This window comes from Ovis aries, chromosome 16 (assembly GCF_016772045.2).
Source record: "Ovis aries strain OAR_USU_Benz2616 breed Rambouillet chromosome 16, ARS-UI_Ramb_v3.0, whole genome shotgun sequence".
NCBI classification, from domain to species: domain Eukaryota; kingdom Metazoa; phylum Chordata; class Mammalia; order Artiodactyla; family Bovidae; genus Ovis; species Ovis aries.
In genome coordinates this window covers 11,528,211-11,545,559 of record NC_056069.1, presented here as the reverse complement: position 1 = coordinate 11,545,559, position 17,349 = coordinate 11,528,211, and the positions used below count along the sequence as shown (strand labels likewise).

The window sequence follows — 17,349 nt, the reverse complement described above, 5'->3', positions numbered from 1 at the left end:
TAATCTTTAGCTTTTTGCACTTTGGTGTATGCTGAGATCTTTAAAGTTGAGAAGGTTAAGAGATGCTCCAGTGGGTTCTAATTAATATTTCTCTACATCTGATCTCTACCTTTGTGTTTTTCTCCTGTTACATGTGCTGATAGGAAATTTCATTTTGCTCAGTGTAGAAGTCATCTGTAGGGGAGGATATTTTTTGTGAGCTGACAATCTAAGGCGAAAGGAAGTAGTTTATAATTTACCAGAGGAAATGAGATGCTGTGCTCTTTTATAGTATTTTTTTTTTAATTTACAGTGCTTTTAATTAAAAAGACTAGTTAAAAAGAAACTTTCAGGGTATTTGCATTTTTTACTGAAGAATAGTTGATTTACAGTATCATGTTAATTTCAGGTGTACATCATAGCAAGCAATTCAGTTTCATATATACATATATATAGTCTTCTTCAGATTTTCTTCTGTATAGGTTACTGCAAAATACTGAGTAGAGTTCCCTGTGCTATGCAGCAGGCCCTTGATTATCTATTTTATATACAGTAGTGTGTATATGTTAATCCAAATCTCCTGATGTATCCCTCCCCCCACCCCAAGATACTTCTGTTTTAAGGACTTTTCAGGTTTACTCATATTTTAACAGATGTGGGCAGTGCCATTGCTGGGTTTTTTTTCAGGCCGTGGCTAGGGGTCACTTGCGTGGATTTGCTTCTCATAATAGCATGTCCTAAAACTTATTACTAACCCCAAACAGATGACTAGCTTCATTCTTGGGTATTCTGATTCTGGGGGTTTGCAGTTGTACCAGCAGTCTGTCTGCGTACCAAGTTCTCCAGGTGATCCATAGGCTCAGGTTGGTGGCGGAAACACAGGTGAGATGAAGTTCCCACTCAGCTTTCTGCATCGTGACTGTCTGGCGAGTCAGTAGCGTGCCTGCCCTGCTTTTATGAAGTGTGAAGTATGTTCAGCTGCTGTTGCAGTAAGACAAAGTGGCCCAGGAAACTCAGTGATAAACCTCATGTGCCCTGTGTTCAGACGTTGTTGAGTCCCATGTCCCGATGCTGGGTGCTCAGGGCTGGCTTTATAGTGGGGTCTTTGTAGTACAAAATCAACTCAGGAATCTTGCATGTGCTTTTGACGAAACTTGCCCTTGTTCAGGCTATGGAACTGTGCTCTTCAGGACTGTGGTCAGTAGTCGTTTACAGCTATTTCACTTTAAATCAACAGACATTGAAAATTCTCTTCCTCCGTTGCAGGAGTTACCTTCCAGGTGCTCAGGGCACTTGCTGGGTAGCACAGCTAATAGCGCATTTCCACTATCACAGCAAGTTCTTCTGGCGAGGGCTGCTATAGGATTCTCTTTTCCTTTCATCCTCGGTAGTTGGTATGGCTAATAGAGTTAGGGGGCAAAATCATGTTACTGTCTCAGGGGATAGAAGGGTCTTATACTACAGGCTCTGGGTTTCCAAAATCACATAAACAATACTTAATTTTCTGAGGTCAGAGTGTAACATAATCTTGCTTGACGGTTGTTGTCTTGTGAGCCTGTTGTTTTTCTGTGCTATCTCACTATTAGAAAGATGGGCTGCATTAGAAATTTGCTTAACATGATATATGGCTTTAAAAGTCACACCACTGAAATCTCATTGAAACAAACTTGTCAATATTTAGTCTTAGATTATATAAACTGTGTGAGAGTACATACACAGCCATGAACCTCAAGTGTCTAAAAGTGATTTATGAGTTGCTGATAAATAGACTGCACAGCTAGGTATTTTCATAAAGACTGTCATTTATCTATATTTTGCATTTTGAGACATTTGAGGTACGTATGTTTAGCTCCCTCTTCTGGTATCTTATGAGAAAGGTATTTATATTTATATAATTTTTTGGAGTGAAAAATACAGTTATCAAATGTTGAAGGACATTATGTGTGTCGCCCAATTAGATTTTTTTTCTTCTGTTATCATTTGGTAAAACATGTAAATAAAAGCATGGAAAGAACAGTTTGTGACAGTATCACATGTGTTAAGATATTACCTGACCAAAACATGTGTAAGCCAATAAAGGCATTTCAATAGCAGGTCCATGGGGACTTGTACGTGCTCTGTATTTGATAGTACACCCAGCTTGGCATTTGTGGATCCTGGGGCAAAACACAAAGGAGGCCCAAGCAACTTGCATCTGAATATTTGAAAGTGAAAATCACATTAACAGACAGTTTGATAAAAGTGGTTCCATCTTCCTACGTTGACAGCTATATCTTCACAATGACCAGGAAGCTGGATTTGAATTTTGATTTCTTGGGTTCCGAGTTCTGCCTGAAAGCGTGGTGACATGTGGAGAGCTGGTCCACACCTGGCTTGGCTCCGTGCTGCCGGAACCTTGCGCAGCCAGCCTCCATTCCATCCTGAGCCCACTTCCCTCCGCCCCAGCCCATGCCTTGGGCCAGCTGGGCACGCGGGAGCTAGGTCTGCGCTCAGAAGGATGGGCCTGAGGCAGGGGGTCTGGGCTTCTGGGGAGCCTTCTGATTGTGTCCTAGGAGAGGAGCAGCAGGTGTGTCCCCCAGGCAGCTCACCCTGTGGGAAGCGGCAGCGCTGGAGGGTGGTGTCCTAAGAGGAGCCTTCTAAACACAGGGCCCTGCTCAGGCACTCTCTTTCATCCTGGCCTGAGTTTGCTGCTGTCCTGATTGCAGTCCGTGACGCCGTGTTGGGATCGTTTCCACTGCTGCTGTCTGCATTGGATTACCCTCAATCAGACGTAACCACAGCATTGTTTTTGTTTGCAGCTGCCACTCTCCCGGACCTTGCAGAGCAGTTCGCACCCCCTGATGCTGCTCCACCACTTCTTATCAAGCTCGTGGAAGCCATTGAAAAGAAAGGTAATCCAGCTGGTCAGGGAAATCAACTCACAGGTTATAGCCTGATCTCGTGGGTGTCATCGTTTGTATCTGTTGCGTGGACGTTCATTGAATCCACTTCCTCCCACCTGCGCTGGATACATAAGCTGTTTGTGGCCGTGACCTGGGGAGATAGTCTTGTTTGACTTCTCACTCCATACTAACGTGTAGTTACTATATGGGAACTTTCAAATTCTCCCTGTCTTAATAAACAGAATTAACTTGTTCCTCCGTGGCCAGATGATTTTGCCAAAAGTATTGATATGCCAAATACGATGAATAGTGGGAGTTGACTTCCAAGAATGCTCGGTACACATCTCGAATAGACACTGGCTGAAAACTGGAATGTCTCTCTGGCCGCAGGCTTGCAGGTTCCCCAGAGAGCTGTGTTGTGCATACTCAGTCTCTTTTGTGTCCTAGGTCTGGAATGTTCAACTCTATACAGAACACAGAGCTCCAGCAACCCAGCCGAGTTACGACAGCTTCTTGATTGTGGTGAGTGTCAGAGAGCTGGAAATACACAGAGGGAAAGACGGTTCTTACCTTTGCGTTTCAGGTAAAGCACAAAACCCTTGAGCTTAAGCGTGCAACGTCCTCGGTTTGGAGGGAGCTCAGAAATCAGGCACACTTCCCTCTGTGCTCTTCCTGTAAGAGGGCAGGCCTTTGATGTTTGTCTCCTGAGCAGGGGTGTCTGTGCCCGTCTGCCAGCAGGCACATTGGTTGGCATCACAGCCATGAGCCTCTTGGGCCTACAGAAATTGCACAGGAGAGAAACATCTTGGGATTTCTTTGATTCTGCTCACCTGTCATTTTCCTCCGCCCAGTTCATCTGGACTAGTTGAAAAAGTACTTATGAACCTGTCATTTAACAAAGGTCTCTTCTGACCTTTTCCCTTCTTTTCCGTCTTCATTCCTTTCTTGCTTACTTCCCTTTTCATGCCATATTTTTATCAAGTAAAGTGAAAGTGAAAGTCGTCTCAGTCATGTCCGACTCTTTGTGACCCTATGGACTATATAGTCCATGGAATTCTCCAGGCCAGAATACTGGAGTGGGTCGATGTTCCCTTCTCCAGGGGATCTTCCCAACCCAGGCATTGAACCCCGGTCTCACCGCATTGCAGGTGGATTCTTTACCAGCTGAGCCACATAACCACACTGTAAAGAATCTGCCGGGTTTAATCCCTGGGTTGGGAAGATCCCCTGGAGAAGGAAATGGCAACCCACTCCAGTATTCTTACCTGGAGAATTCCATGGACAGTATAGTCCATGGGGTAGCAGAGAGTCGGACACAACTGAGTGACTAACAATTTCAACATCATGATATTATTATATTTAGTAGTGTGCTGGTAAACCAATTCATTCGCAATGTTACCAATGTGTTACCACTTGGGAAGAATTGAGCCAATTCAAGTCAACTCTTAGCACACCATAAATGGCATCCATTAATTTAACCAAATGGTACCTTAACTATTAGTTCCTTCTCTCGTTGCCATACAGAATACAACTATAAAATATAAATTTACTTGCCATCATTCCAGCAAATCATCTTCTACATCAGCTTTGGGAATCTTAGATCCTTTATTCCCTCACAATTCTTTTCTTTTTACTGATAATTTTTTTTTTTTGCCTTGCACTGTTTTAACTGAATTTGGGTGCTTGAACCAAAAGAAGTAAAATCTAGTTTTAGAAGAAGCATTTTCAGATGTACAGTTATGCAAAGAATACCCACGTGATATTTAATAAATGAAAAAAATTTGAAGTGTGAGGCAGCTTCAAAACGAGGCAGCTTATGAAAATTTCTAGAAAAGATGTTTCTGGGAAAAGGAGATTAGATCTTCATCAGTCGATAGTTTGACTTGAAACACACCACCCAAATGTTTGAAGTTTGAAAAAAGATTTTTTTTAACTTTCATTTTTCCTTTGTACATGGAAATCAGTCTTACACACAACACAGGGTACATCCTCCTACACATCCAGAGTAGGTCATTAGAAGTTGACTGGCAGAAAAAGCAAGGTGAAAAGCCGTGGTTTTTTTTTTTCTTCTTCTTCTTCTTCTAACAGCTTTACCAGGGTGTTAAGGAAACATTGAATTTTTTCCTAGCCAATTGAACTAGAGATACATGTTTTGGTCAGAAAACTCGTCAAATTGAGCATGTTAAAAGTCACAGGAAATGTTTAGACTTCAGAGACTGATGAAATGGGGATTATTTGAAAAAGAGTAGTAATGTTTTCAAATGTGACCAAAAACAAAATGATCCAGTTGAGCTTTTAAAAAATATCTTCGCACCACCTGTAAGAGGGAATAAATAACCCAAGTTCAAGTCAACAAGCTGTTTTGATAGACAGCTTTCCTCCTCATTTGAGACCAAGACACACACAGAAAACTGGTTTTCCTTGGATTCTGTGCTATAAAAGTGAATTTTGTGGTGAAACAAAAAGAGTAAACTTTATCTCAGTTTAGGAGTGAGGATCCTCTAGGACTATTTCTAGCTTGAGTATTTGTCTATTTTTAAAAAAATGTGATTTCCAGAGATTAAAGACTTATCTCTGGAGGAAGCTCAGAGATAAGTCACTTAAAAACAAAAAGCATGGCTTTTAAGTAACCCCACAAATCACCAATGTCAGACAAGGGTGGATGTGGGTGGAGGACCACAGCCCACTTTTATTATCTCCCACTAAGTTACTTTATTTCATCCACACATAAGTCTTGTGTATAAAAGTTACTGCTGCTTATAAAGCCATGACTTGCATGCAGATTGTTCTGACCCTAAAAGTCCTTATTCTCCACCCCCACCACCCCGTATTGCCCTAAAATACATTGTCTTTTTAAAAATTTTAATGGTGTGGATTATTCTCCTTCTCCCCACCTTTTTGGTTTCTCTTAACCTGATTCAGGTTTTTTCTTTAAAAGTTATCATCACAAGCAGAAAATTTCTATGTGTGACTCTGTGTGGATATCAACCGGACTTACTGTGGTGAGGCTTTAACAATGGTATATACAAATAAGAAATCATTATGTGGTAATCATATGTCAAGATAGCTCAGTTTTAAAATTCAAACTTTTTCAGCCTCAGTGCATGGACATTTTAGGATGGATAATTCTTTGTTGTCAAGGAGCTGTTCTTGGCATTGTAGGATTTCAGCAGCATTCTTGGCCTCTGCCCACTAGATGCCAGTGAGATTGTACCCCTCTTGTGACAGTCAGAACTGTCTGCAGATACTGGCTGATGTCTCCTGAAGTCAGGAGTAGGGCAGCAAAATTGAGGACCCCAGTTAACAACCCTTGACTCAGCTAGAGATCAGTCAGGTAGGGGACTCCATTCCAGTGGGAGAAGGGCCGAAATGTAGGAGAGGTTACTGGTTACCTGTCAGGCGCAGACTCATTGAAAAGCAGGGTGGAAGAGAGTGTAAATGCCCCCAACCCAGACCCGAAGACTCAGCCAACTTCCCCAGTCCTCACATGACAGCTGTGTCCAGCTCTTGGAAAAGCATGTTAGGATAGCTTTAATACAGAAAAGACTTCTAGAACAGAAGTCAGAAAGTCCAAGGAGCTTTAGAAGTTATCTGTAAATAAATAGAACATACTACATCAGCTCTGGTGGAATTTGACATAAGGTGAGGTACCTAAAGACTCAGAGTAAGGTTATTTCATCCAAAAGCTATAAAGTCTCTTTGGAATAATACCTCATGTGTTGGAGAAGGGCTTCGGTGAGTTAACATCACTCTCAGGAAAGTCCTGAGCCCACAAAGTAGCTCAGCCCACAAACATTTAACAGGCACATTCTGTGTTGAGCCCTGAGAGATGTGAGCATAGCCAGTGAGAGCCACGGTCTGTGCCCTTGAGGGATGTCAGCCTAGTAGTGCCCGTCAGTCTCCAAGAGAGACTCGTAATTACCATAGTGGGAAGTGTCCCAGTAGAGGGATGGCTTATCAGCCCTGCTCCTGCACAGAGAAGGCAGCAGATAGCCTGCCTGAGGGAAGGACCTGGGGAATATTTAGCATCTTAAAGTTTATACCTCATTGCGAAAATGGTTTATTACTCTGTTTAGGATGAGCAAATTAAGAAAGATGAATTTTCTGGGCAAAGTAATATTAAATGGAGTATACAGGTGATTTGATTGCGGGGGGCGGGGGGGCGATGGCCAGCAGCTATGGAATGCTCCAGCAGGGATGCACACACAATTTTGACAGTCAGACTAGTTGTATTACTTTCCACATGGATCCTTTATGCAGAGACCTAGTCTTGCCCTTCCCCACACTTAACTAAAGATGTGATATGTACCTGGTTTCTTCTTTGTGGGACATTTAAGTGGTTTAACCCCTTGCTTCTCCACCTTTTCGTTCTTTTCCTATCCGTATTCGCTACCAGATGGATATCTCTGAGCTTTAAGATATTATATGATTATCTTTCATAAGATCTTCCTAGCTGGTGAGACAGGTTTGGCTTATGATGACAATGTGTACAAGGAACTCTGGTAGCTTCCAGCTCCACTTGAGTGCTTTATACAGTATCACACCTGGTTCATGAGCATCCAGGATGCTGCTTCTCCTTCTCAAGCTGAACGTCTCCGAGTGAACTTCGCTTCTCTCTTCTCCTCTCCTAGGCCACCACCCCGTCCCATCAGTCTCCTAGTTAAGTTACTTCTCCGAGTTAGTTTCTAACTGTCTTGGAATCCAGGTTACCAAAAGCGGTATCCGCACTTCAGCAGTGCTCCTTTCTGACTGACTTGAATGCCGAGTTAATAAAGCTGTTTAACAAATATCGTGTATTAATGAAAATATACGGAATCTAGAAAAATGGTACTGATGAACCTGTTTGCAGGGCAGGAATAGAGACGCGGACGTAGAGAACTGACTTGTGGACACGTGGCAGCGGGGGAAGGAGCAGGTGGACAGAGAGTAGGGCTGACGTACATAAACTGCCATGTGTAAAGCAGTCAGCGGGAAGCTGCTGTATGGCACGGGAGCTCAGTTGGTCCTCTGTGATGACCTAGAAGGGTAGGATGGGGGTGGGAGGGAGGCGATAAATGTATGAAAGTGAAAGTCGCTCAGTCGTGTCCGACTCTTTGCAACCCCATGGAATATACAGTCCATGGAATTCGCCAGGCCAGAATACTGGAGTCGGTAGCCTATCCCTCCTCCAGGGGATCTTCCCAATCCAGGAATTGAACCAGGGTCTCCTGCGGATTCTTCACCAGCTGAGCTATCATCGTGTATGCTTAATAGCTGATTCACGTTGCTGTAAGCAGAAACTGACACAACAGTGTAGAGCAGTTACCCTCTACACAAATTTTTTTTCAATGAAAAAAAGCTGTTTAAAGATGTAGCATTGTGCTCCTCAGCTTCCCTGTTCTCCACTGAGTACACGAGTCCCCAGATAATTGTTCTTGAGTCGTCTTTCCCATCACTAGTGTGCGTCCTTCAGCAGTGACTGTGGTTCTTCCAGCCCCCAGCAGCACTTCTTCCCACTGGGCTGTATGCCTCATTATACCCCAGGTACTCACAGAGCAGCTGTGATTCACATCAGCCCAGGGTTGAATTGCCTGACCTCTTTTCCAGATGAAGGATTTACTGGACAGATTGCACATCTTATATTTCTTTCGAGATAGTTCGGTGCCCACAGGTTTAATTCATAATACCTTTATCAGAATACTCTGTCAGTACTAGGGAGAAACATTCTAAGGATGTTCACATTTTTTTTATGGCTATTCTTGAGATTACTAAAATTCTGTAATCGCTTGCTGTTAAATCAATCAGTCTGTACTCTCTTGGGTTAAATTGATACTGACACTGAACAACTCAGATTTTAGGAAATCTGGGGACAGGATTGCATTTCATGTTTCCTCATTGGGATTTCAGGAAGGTTTTACTATGTGATTCAGCATCCTTAGAACCCTCCACCGGGGCAGCAGAACCCCCATCTCCAGAACGTATTTGCAAATGATGTTATGGGCTGCAGTAGTTTGCCAGGGCTGCCATAGCAAAATTCCATAGACTGGATGGTTTAAAACACAGAAGTCTATTTTCTCACCGTCCTGGAGGCTCGAAGTCGCAGCCTGGCAGGTGTGGCTGCTTCCTGGCTTCCAGGCGGCCGCTTCCTTGCTGTGTCCTCGTGGGGCGTGTCCTCTGCGTGCCCCTTTGCTGTGTCTCTGTCTAAATTCTCTCCTTTTATAATGCCAGTCCAGTTGACTAGGGCTCACTCCAATGGCCCCTTTTATTTTAAACACCTCTTCAAAGGCCCTGTCTCCAAATACATTTGTATGTGGGGGTGCTGGGAGTCGGGGCTTTGACATAGGAGTTGCAGGGGACTCAATTCAGCCCACAGCAGAGGCTCTGTCTTCTGTTGCCCTGAAGTCTGGGAATGTGTTCTGGCACCGCGGGCAGGGGCAGGGGCCTTCATGCTGAATGCTTACAGTGTGGGCGACAGACCTGCACGAGGAGAAATGCTCCGTTTGAAATGCCATGCACAGCCCCTGAGAGAAACACTGCCAATAAATGCTCAGGCGTCTTCCATTTGTCTTCATCCTGCTTCCTTTCACACGTCACATTTAAGTTGCACGTTGAGAAAATCGCCCCAAACAGTGCATAACAGGTCTGATTTTTGTTGTTGTTGTTGCACATGTCTATCAACAGACGCCGCCTCCTTGGACCTGGAGATGTTCGATGTGCACGTTTTAGCTGACGCCTTCAAACGCTATCTCCTGGACTTACCGAATCCTGTCATTCCGGTGGCCGTTTCCAGTGAACTGATTTCTTTAGCCCCAGGTATGTTGTCTCTTCTGAGAGCCTCCTTGAACATATGTTGAGATGTGGATGGACTTGTAAACTCAAGTGCTGCATATAAAGAGAGATTGCTTAGAAAATGTTAGTGAGACTCTTTCCTCGCCCACCCCACCCCCGTCCCATCAGCACAAACTCTCTCCCTTCCAGGGTATCCAGTAGAAGACTCACGTTCTCATTTGCATCCCCATGCTGAATTTGGCTAATCGTGAACCCTTTGTCGGTATTTTAAGGCTCACTACATCAGAGAATGCCTCACAGTGCCAAGCATCATCACTGGACTCAGGGAACTGGGCTAGGACTGAGGGGCTGGGGATGTTCCCATTACCTTCCTCCAGTAGAACATGAGTTCAGGGAAGAAGACTCTGTTTCAGGAGCTAATGCTCAGTCAAAGTGCTCTGGGGACAGGAAATTGTGGTTCGTAACCTTCACAGTTAAAACCTGCGATATTTATCTGCTGCTCCTCCAAGTTAGCCAATCACACTTGAAGTTGGCCCACAGAAGGCAGCACACCCAGAACCTCCTGGGTTCTGCACACCAAGAGTTTCTTGTGTTTCCATTTGACGTGAGATTTCAACTTTCTCATAATGCCTTTTCTAATGAGAAGAGCAAACATACTCTGCTGATTCTGGTGCCTTCGTTTTAAACGACTTCTCTGTAGCTAGAACGGATATCTAGGCGTTTAGTCACTGATAGCTACCAACAGTCTCTTAGTCTTTTCCTTGCTTTTTTGTTTTTACTCACAGAAGTGCAGAGTTCTGAAGAATACATCCAGCTGTTGAAGAAGCTCATTAGGTCGCCCAGCATACCTCATCAGTACTGGCTCACGCTACAGTATTTGCTAAAACATTTCTTCAAGCTCTCTCAAACGTCCAGCAAAAATCTTTTGAATGCAAGAGTACTTTCTGAACTCTTCAGCCCTCTGCTTTTCAGATTCCCAGCAGCAAGGTGAGTGATAGAAGAGAAACCTGGATTTGGGGGTGATGAGGGTAGTCCTAAGGTGGTGGGTCATTAGGCTTTTAAAGATATTAGTTCACAAATGCTTTTGCACACTTCCATCAGACAGAGTCACCTGGATGTGCAGAAATGAAAATGAGTTTGTTGTTTAGGCAACAAGCTTTCTAACAGACCTCTCTCTCTCTCTCTCTCTCTGTTTTTTTTTTTTTTTGTAGTTCTGAGAATACTGAACACCTCATAAAAATTATAGAAATCTTAATCTCCACCGAATGGAATGAACGCCAGCCTGCACCAGGTAATGCCTTCTGAACTTTTAAAATTTCCTCACTGTTCAATTTTTAGAGCCTGATAAATGGTGGCTTTCAACCTCCTTTGAAGTAGCATAAGTTTCTCGTGAAATTGAGATTCATAATAACATGTTACTTTATGATTTAAAGAAAAAAATATCTGGGTGCTACATATATAATCAGTATTATGTGGCTTTTGAATTTGTGGATTTTCCATGATCTTGGTTTTAGATGAGGGTTGTTGGGAATGCTCCCCCAACCCCTTCAACTTGATGCTTCTGGTTGTTGCATAAATTATGGCGTTCATTTTACTTGTTGACATTTCTGTTTTTCTTTCTAATACATATAAAGTAGGGAGTTTATAATTACTATGTAATTTAAAGTATTTTGGAATGTGTTTTTTGGAAATAGGTAGGCTAAGAAATGTCTTGTCAAAATAAACATTTTTAGTAATGCAAGCAGTATGAAAATAGGGGTCGACTGCAACAAGTTAGAGCAAGCCATACACTTCTGTGAAAGCAGCTTGGCATTCAGTTAGCCTTTTAACAAAGTGGGAAATGCAGATGGAACTAGCAGTGGATTTTATCTAAACTGATGTATTTCTCTTCTACTGTGGAAAGTCTAAACAACCTTGTTTTGCTGTGTACTGATTAAAAGTGAACTGGTCATTTAGAAATGGTGAGGAGGGCCCTAGAAGTGAGGTGAGAGGTTTCAGGACCAGTAATATGGCTTGTAGTCTGAGTTTATGTCTTGAATTTAATTAAAACATCATGAATTTGTTGCTTATTACAAGTAACTCATGCGGATTACCAAACTCATCTCTGTATGAGCGAGCAATGGGAACCCGGTTATCAGCCATACATTGGTATGCTGTGTTGTGCGTGTGTGTGCATACATTTTTTTAAGGATGTTACATAGCCAGGCTTAGTTGTATCTGAGCTGGGTGGACAGAAAGGGGAAGGCCTCAACTTAAAACCCACCTAAAGGATGGGATAGGTAACCATTCATGACGCAGGTATTGGGCAGGACTTCTATGGACAGACCCAAAATATGGGATCCACAGGTGAAAGCTGTAGCAGAAACAGTCCATAAGGCAAGCCTGGTCCATTCCGAATGTTCCAGATCCCAGCAAGGAGGATATATAACAGGGATATCCTGGATTGTAGGTCCACTGCATCAGAGAATGTTAACAGGTATGGCCCAGGTGTGTAGTCCTGGCCTGTAGTCCTGGGGCTGCAGGCCCCAACTTTGGGGTCGGCCGAAAAGTTTCATCTGTGTGACTGCTCAGATCACTCGAAAATGGTTAGGGAGCTCTGAGCTGGTGTTCAGAGGCTGCCTTTGGGCTCAGTAGGAAATGATGCAGTGACAGGTTAGCAGTGCTCTGAGGGGCGGGGGTGGGCCGGTGTGACCATGGCACTAGCGCTGTTTATAGCCCACCCCCTCTAGGCCGATCACAGGGTGGAGAGGAAGAGGACCAGCAGGAACAGGACAGGACCCTGGGTCAAAGCATCGAGCTGCCATCTTTCATTTCCTCCTGATTCTTGTGGAGGTCCATCTCAGAGACAGGGAGAGCTGTGCCCAGCTTGCAAGGAAAGCGGGGGTTCCTAGTCCTCTCAGCGCCCCACCCTGCTCCGGAGAAGAGGGGAAAACATGGAAGTGAAAAGCCAGACCCGGCTTGACGGAGACCCACAAACGATTTCATTCCATGAGAGTTTTCAAGCATTTGTACTGCACGGGGTATACTAGAATCAGTGGTGGAGTTTGATGCTTCTGCTTCTGATGTAAACCGGCTAAATGTCTTTCTTAGTTTCAGCCTAATTCCACCCAAGAAAAGCTTGCTCTGTAACTGTTTTTCATCATGCATGCTCAAGACTGCTTGCTGTGTCATGGACCCTACCTACATCTTTCTGCTAAGAATTTAGTGTGCCAATTTCAAGGGTGGATTTGTTCTATCAGCTGTGTTGAAAATGATTGATAGCTTTGAACATTTCCTCGACTATCCCAGAACTCATGCAGCCTCTCCCCCCCAAATTGCATCCAATTAATTTTTAAACCCAAGTTGGAGGCATTTCCCCATTTGTGTGATATCTCTCATGTGATTCTGGAAATCATATGGAACCTTTGGAATTAACTTGTTGCTTCATTGCCTCTCACTGGTGAAAATAGCCCACCCACCCCAGGAGAGTATCTCATCATCCACACCTTTGTATTCAGGAATGGCTCCAGTGTAGATGATTAGCAGGGCACCCCGGGTTAGAGAACTGACTTCCTTGGCTTGGTAGGAACGTGATGTTTTCCTGGAGTCTCTCATCATTACCCTGACACGTGCTCGTCCCATGGGGCTGGGAAGAACAACACTGGCGCACCTCCAGGGAACAGTCATAAATCATTCATTTGCAGTAACTTTATTATCGTGAATAGAAATGAATGCCTGAATGATATTTGGGGGGTGGAGGACAAGCAAGACTATTATGGGGCAAACAGATACCTTTTCTAGTTGTTACCAGTTAGAGCTGGAAATGAAAGACAGAACTAATGATGTGTGAGGCACCGTGTCAATTCAAATAAGACCCATCAGCACATAGCATCTCATTAAATTCTAGGTGGGAGGGAGTGTATTGGAAGTATAAAAAGAATTTGAGAGATGTGATTGGTGACTTTTTAGGGTAATTGAATAGACAGAAAAAAACTCTTAGGGAAAAACACAGAACTTGAAACGGGCTTTGAAGAATAGGTACAACTTGAAAGGGAGAAGAAGAAATAGCATTTCATTGAAAGAGTTTCAAAGATTTATTCAAAATAAATTGTAAAGGATAAAAATAACGGCTTGATATTTTTACCAGGTTTGAAAAAGCAGTAAATACTTTTAAGTGACAGCATCATCCAAAGCGTTGCTTTAGAGCTGAAAGTATTGTCCAGCTCTTCGCTTGTACCTGAAGGCCATAGAGCTTGATGGTTTCACCTGGGGCCACCCCAACCAGTGTGAGCCAGGGCTGGGTCTGCAGCAGGGGGCCTGGCTCAGGACACCAGCCTGCGGCTCTGTCTGCCGCCTGGACTTTGGGAATTTTCACTGGCAACAGGGCTGCTGTTAGTGTCCAGTCAAAAAGTCCTCTGAAGTTTCCAGCAAGTAATACATTAAAAATAGGTGACGTTTGTGCCCATGGATCACATATAGGGAACAGCCACAGTGCAACTGTTACAGCTTTTGAGATCAGGCTCCAAGTTGCTCCGTCGTGCTTCATACATCGTGCAATGGAGAGAAGAGGATGAGTCAGATAGATCCGGGTGTTTGAATTCCAATTCTTGCTGCTTCCTTGCTGGCTTCATGGCCAAGACCTTCATTCAGCCTTTGCTAACTGTTTTCCAGTCTGTGAAATGGGAATAATGCCTCTCTCCTGGGATGGTTATGAGAATTAAAGGTGAGGCAGACTGAAGCTCGTGACAATATAGTGTGTCTTTAATGTCCTCCTGTCAGCTCTAGTGTTTGAGACCCTGCCAGAGCTGGCCTCGTGCTCAGCTCCGTCTCCTCAAGCCGGCTTCCTGGTTAATGCTGTCCAAATCCTAGCAGGCGGTTCTCCCCACCGGAAAGCTGGAGGGGATATGAAAAGGACACTCTCTGGGCAGTTGCTGCCCCGTGGGCGCACTGCTTGGAGGGCTGATGCCCTCAGCTCTGTGTGCAGCCGCGTGAGTAGAGGTGCCTGGATCTCAGGACCAGCCCTCCTCCGCCACCTTGCCCTGGTGCCCTTAAGTCACTGTGCACAATGTATCAGTGCCCAGCAGCCGCTGACAGTGCCATCCTCTTCTTTGGCACCCAGGGAGCTTCTCCCCTGCTGGATGTGCAGGGTTTTGACCCATTCAGTACATTTATGTCCTCAGGTCCCTCGTCCTGTTTTATATTTAGCTGTTCAGTAGTGTTCTGTTCATTTCATCTGCTCAGCTACATTTCTCAAGGACAAAGCCTTCTTTTCGGCTCTTTCTAGCATAGAACTGGGCATAGCATAGTAATCCGCCAAGTAAAATTTTTAAAAATTCTTTGATAAAGTTCCCTACTGTCGGAGAACTCCTACACACCAACCCATTTAATGCAACCAGCACACCTGTGAAGTAAGGCTTCTCCCCTGTAGGGAGGGAAACTAAGGTTTGAAAGAGTAGGCACCTAGTATGTTCTTAGAACTTGGTTTGACAGTTTGCTCTTCTCTTTGTTACTAAAAGTCAAAAATGGTTAAAGCAGAGCAGCAGGTTTTCTTGAATCACTTTGTGTTATGTTTACCCTACTTGATCCTTAGGTTGCTAAAGCAGATTTCTATAGGGCAGCTAAGGTAAAACAAGGGCTATTTAACACAGGGTGCCTTTGAATGAAACCCATTATAAGTGTATTGACATATTTCAGATTTCACGGATATATTCAGGAATATTAATGTAGCATAATTGAAGTCTAATATTGCACCCTCAAGCCCAGAGGGAAAATAAATGACTTTCTTTCTCCCCCTTGCCCTTCTACACCTGTCAGAGTTAATTTTTAACCACTGGTGCATTGCAAAACATTTATCCTGAAGAGCCTGATTCATAAATCTTGTTTTAAATGCTCTGGGCTTGGTTTGCAACCAAGACTAAAGCAAGCACTAAGCCAGAGGGAAATGACTTTCAAAGAGTTTTACTTTTCTCTGATTTATTTTTTATTGGGTTTAAAATGTGGTCTGACATTAGAGGCTTGTTTCGAAGGTGAGAAATGAAACCTTGAAAAAACTGTGTGTTTAATAGATGGGTAGGAGTAAACAGGCCAGGCGTGCTCGGTTTTGACAAAAAATAGGAAGTTTATTTGTGCTCTGAACAGCAGGAGCATGTCTTGGAGGCTGTGGCTCACGTTTACTTTTGTTTTCACAGTGCAGCCTTCTTTGTCTCAAGGGGCAGCTGAGAGGGAAATTGTGAAGGGGCTCTTTTTTTTTTTTTTTTCTGCTAAGCAGTGGGCACACCTTTTCCGATACTCTATAGAACGTATAACTTTGGTGCATCTGTAAACCTGAGTTTATATATAAACTCAAATGGACATTTTTCTTAGTGTAGGGTCATGAAGAGCCCTGGCTGTGGACTGGAGAACTGGTATCACCCTGAAAGGCCCTTCTACTCTAAATTGTCTTAAGTTGAAATTAAGAAAAGAGGCATTAGTTGAACCCTTAAAAGAAGATTTGGGTTCATTTATTTTTTTTCTCAGTGCCCTTTTTTGTTTCTCAAATGGGCTTTTGTTCATAAACTGTGGCCCACAAAACCATTTAGGAAGCTGTGCAGGTTGAAAGCTGCCTGTGGAGCACTGGCAACTCAGTGGTGATTGGCACGTAAGAGATTCAGCGTTCAGTGTGGAACTTTCACACTATGTTAACAATTAAGAAACCTTTTCCTGACTAGCTCACACCTGCTGAGAAGTGCCACATGGCCTATTCTGCCTCTGAAATGAGTTTTACAAAACTTTGAGGAAGGGGAAAGTCTTAAGACTTAGAGTTTTGAAGAATCTGGAAGGTAAAGTTAGTTTTCAATTGAGTAAGTTTTCTATTGTGGAAACCCAGATTTCTGAAATCTCTGGGTTTCAGAAATTATAAGTTTTCTTACAAGAGTTTAGCAGGCATGTGTGAAATATTTCCAAGGTTGTTATGACATCTGTGCATTTATTAGTTTTTTTCTTAGTGAGTCATATAGATTAAAAGACAGTCGGGCAGTTATTTTTTTGTGTGTGAACTTTTGAACACAGTGGGAGATGAGTGAAATACACAGCAAGTTTTCTCTGGAGCCGAAGTTACTGATTCTGTTCTACCAGCAGAGGGCTCCCTTTTTAAACTAATAAACAGCATGTGTTTTGCAGATTCCTAAGTTGACTAAAATTGAATGGGGAGAGACTCTTCTCATAATTTGAGTAATTAATAGAACCTCTGTGGTAGATGGTTGTACATACTGTGAGAAATGTGAAGCAAAGTTTTCAAATCTTTTTAAAGATCTTCTATAAGTAGTGTGCTATTTCCCCATGGATAATTTTCTTCTGACACGGGAAACAGACTGTTGGACTAGAGAACATTTTAATCTTAAAAGGTTTTGACATGACACATCCTGTGAATCCAGACAGATATGCCCAAGTTACTGATGTTTCCAAGATTCCCAAGCTTTAGAAAGACTTTTTCTTTTTTTTTTTTTTTTTTTTTTTTTAGGTAGGGCAAGATTATGCAACTCAGGATGCAAGGGTATTCTCTGAACTAACCGTATGTCTGTAATCAGTTGGCAGGAGCTAGGAAATTCACATATAGACCAATTTTTCCCCCATTGGAAAAGTAGGTGCTTCATATTCTATCAATTGCACCAAAGAAGAGCTTGTAAAATCACTCTCGTTGTGAGTTTGGCAGCATTTCCCAGATATTGCAATAATTCTGAAGCTGGTTCCTCCCTTTTGGACT

General features: G+C 43.3%; 1 protein-coding gene across 10 annotated transcripts in view; it reads left to right on the top strand.

The window, feature by feature from the left end:
* PIK3R1 (phosphoinositide-3-kinase regulatory subunit 1) overlaps positions 1–17,349 on the top strand; it is a 97,333-nt gene that overhangs the window by 66,158 nt on the left and 13,826 nt on the right. For all 10 annotated transcript variants that reach the window (XM_042233720.2, XM_042233719.2, XM_060400337.1 and 7 more), the window contains 5 exons: positions 2,778–2,870; positions 3,309–3,383; positions 9,522–9,653; positions 10,415–10,616; positions 10,841–10,920. In XM_042233720.2, coding sequence (XP_042089654.1) covers positions 9,545–9,653; positions 10,415–10,616; positions 10,841–10,920 — 391 coding nt within the window. In that variant the 5' untranslated portion in view covers positions 2,778–2,870; positions 3,309–3,383; positions 9,522–9,544. The remainder of the gene's footprint in view (positions 1–2,777; positions 2,871–3,308; positions 3,384–9,521; positions 9,654–10,414; positions 10,617–10,840; positions 10,921–17,349) is intronic.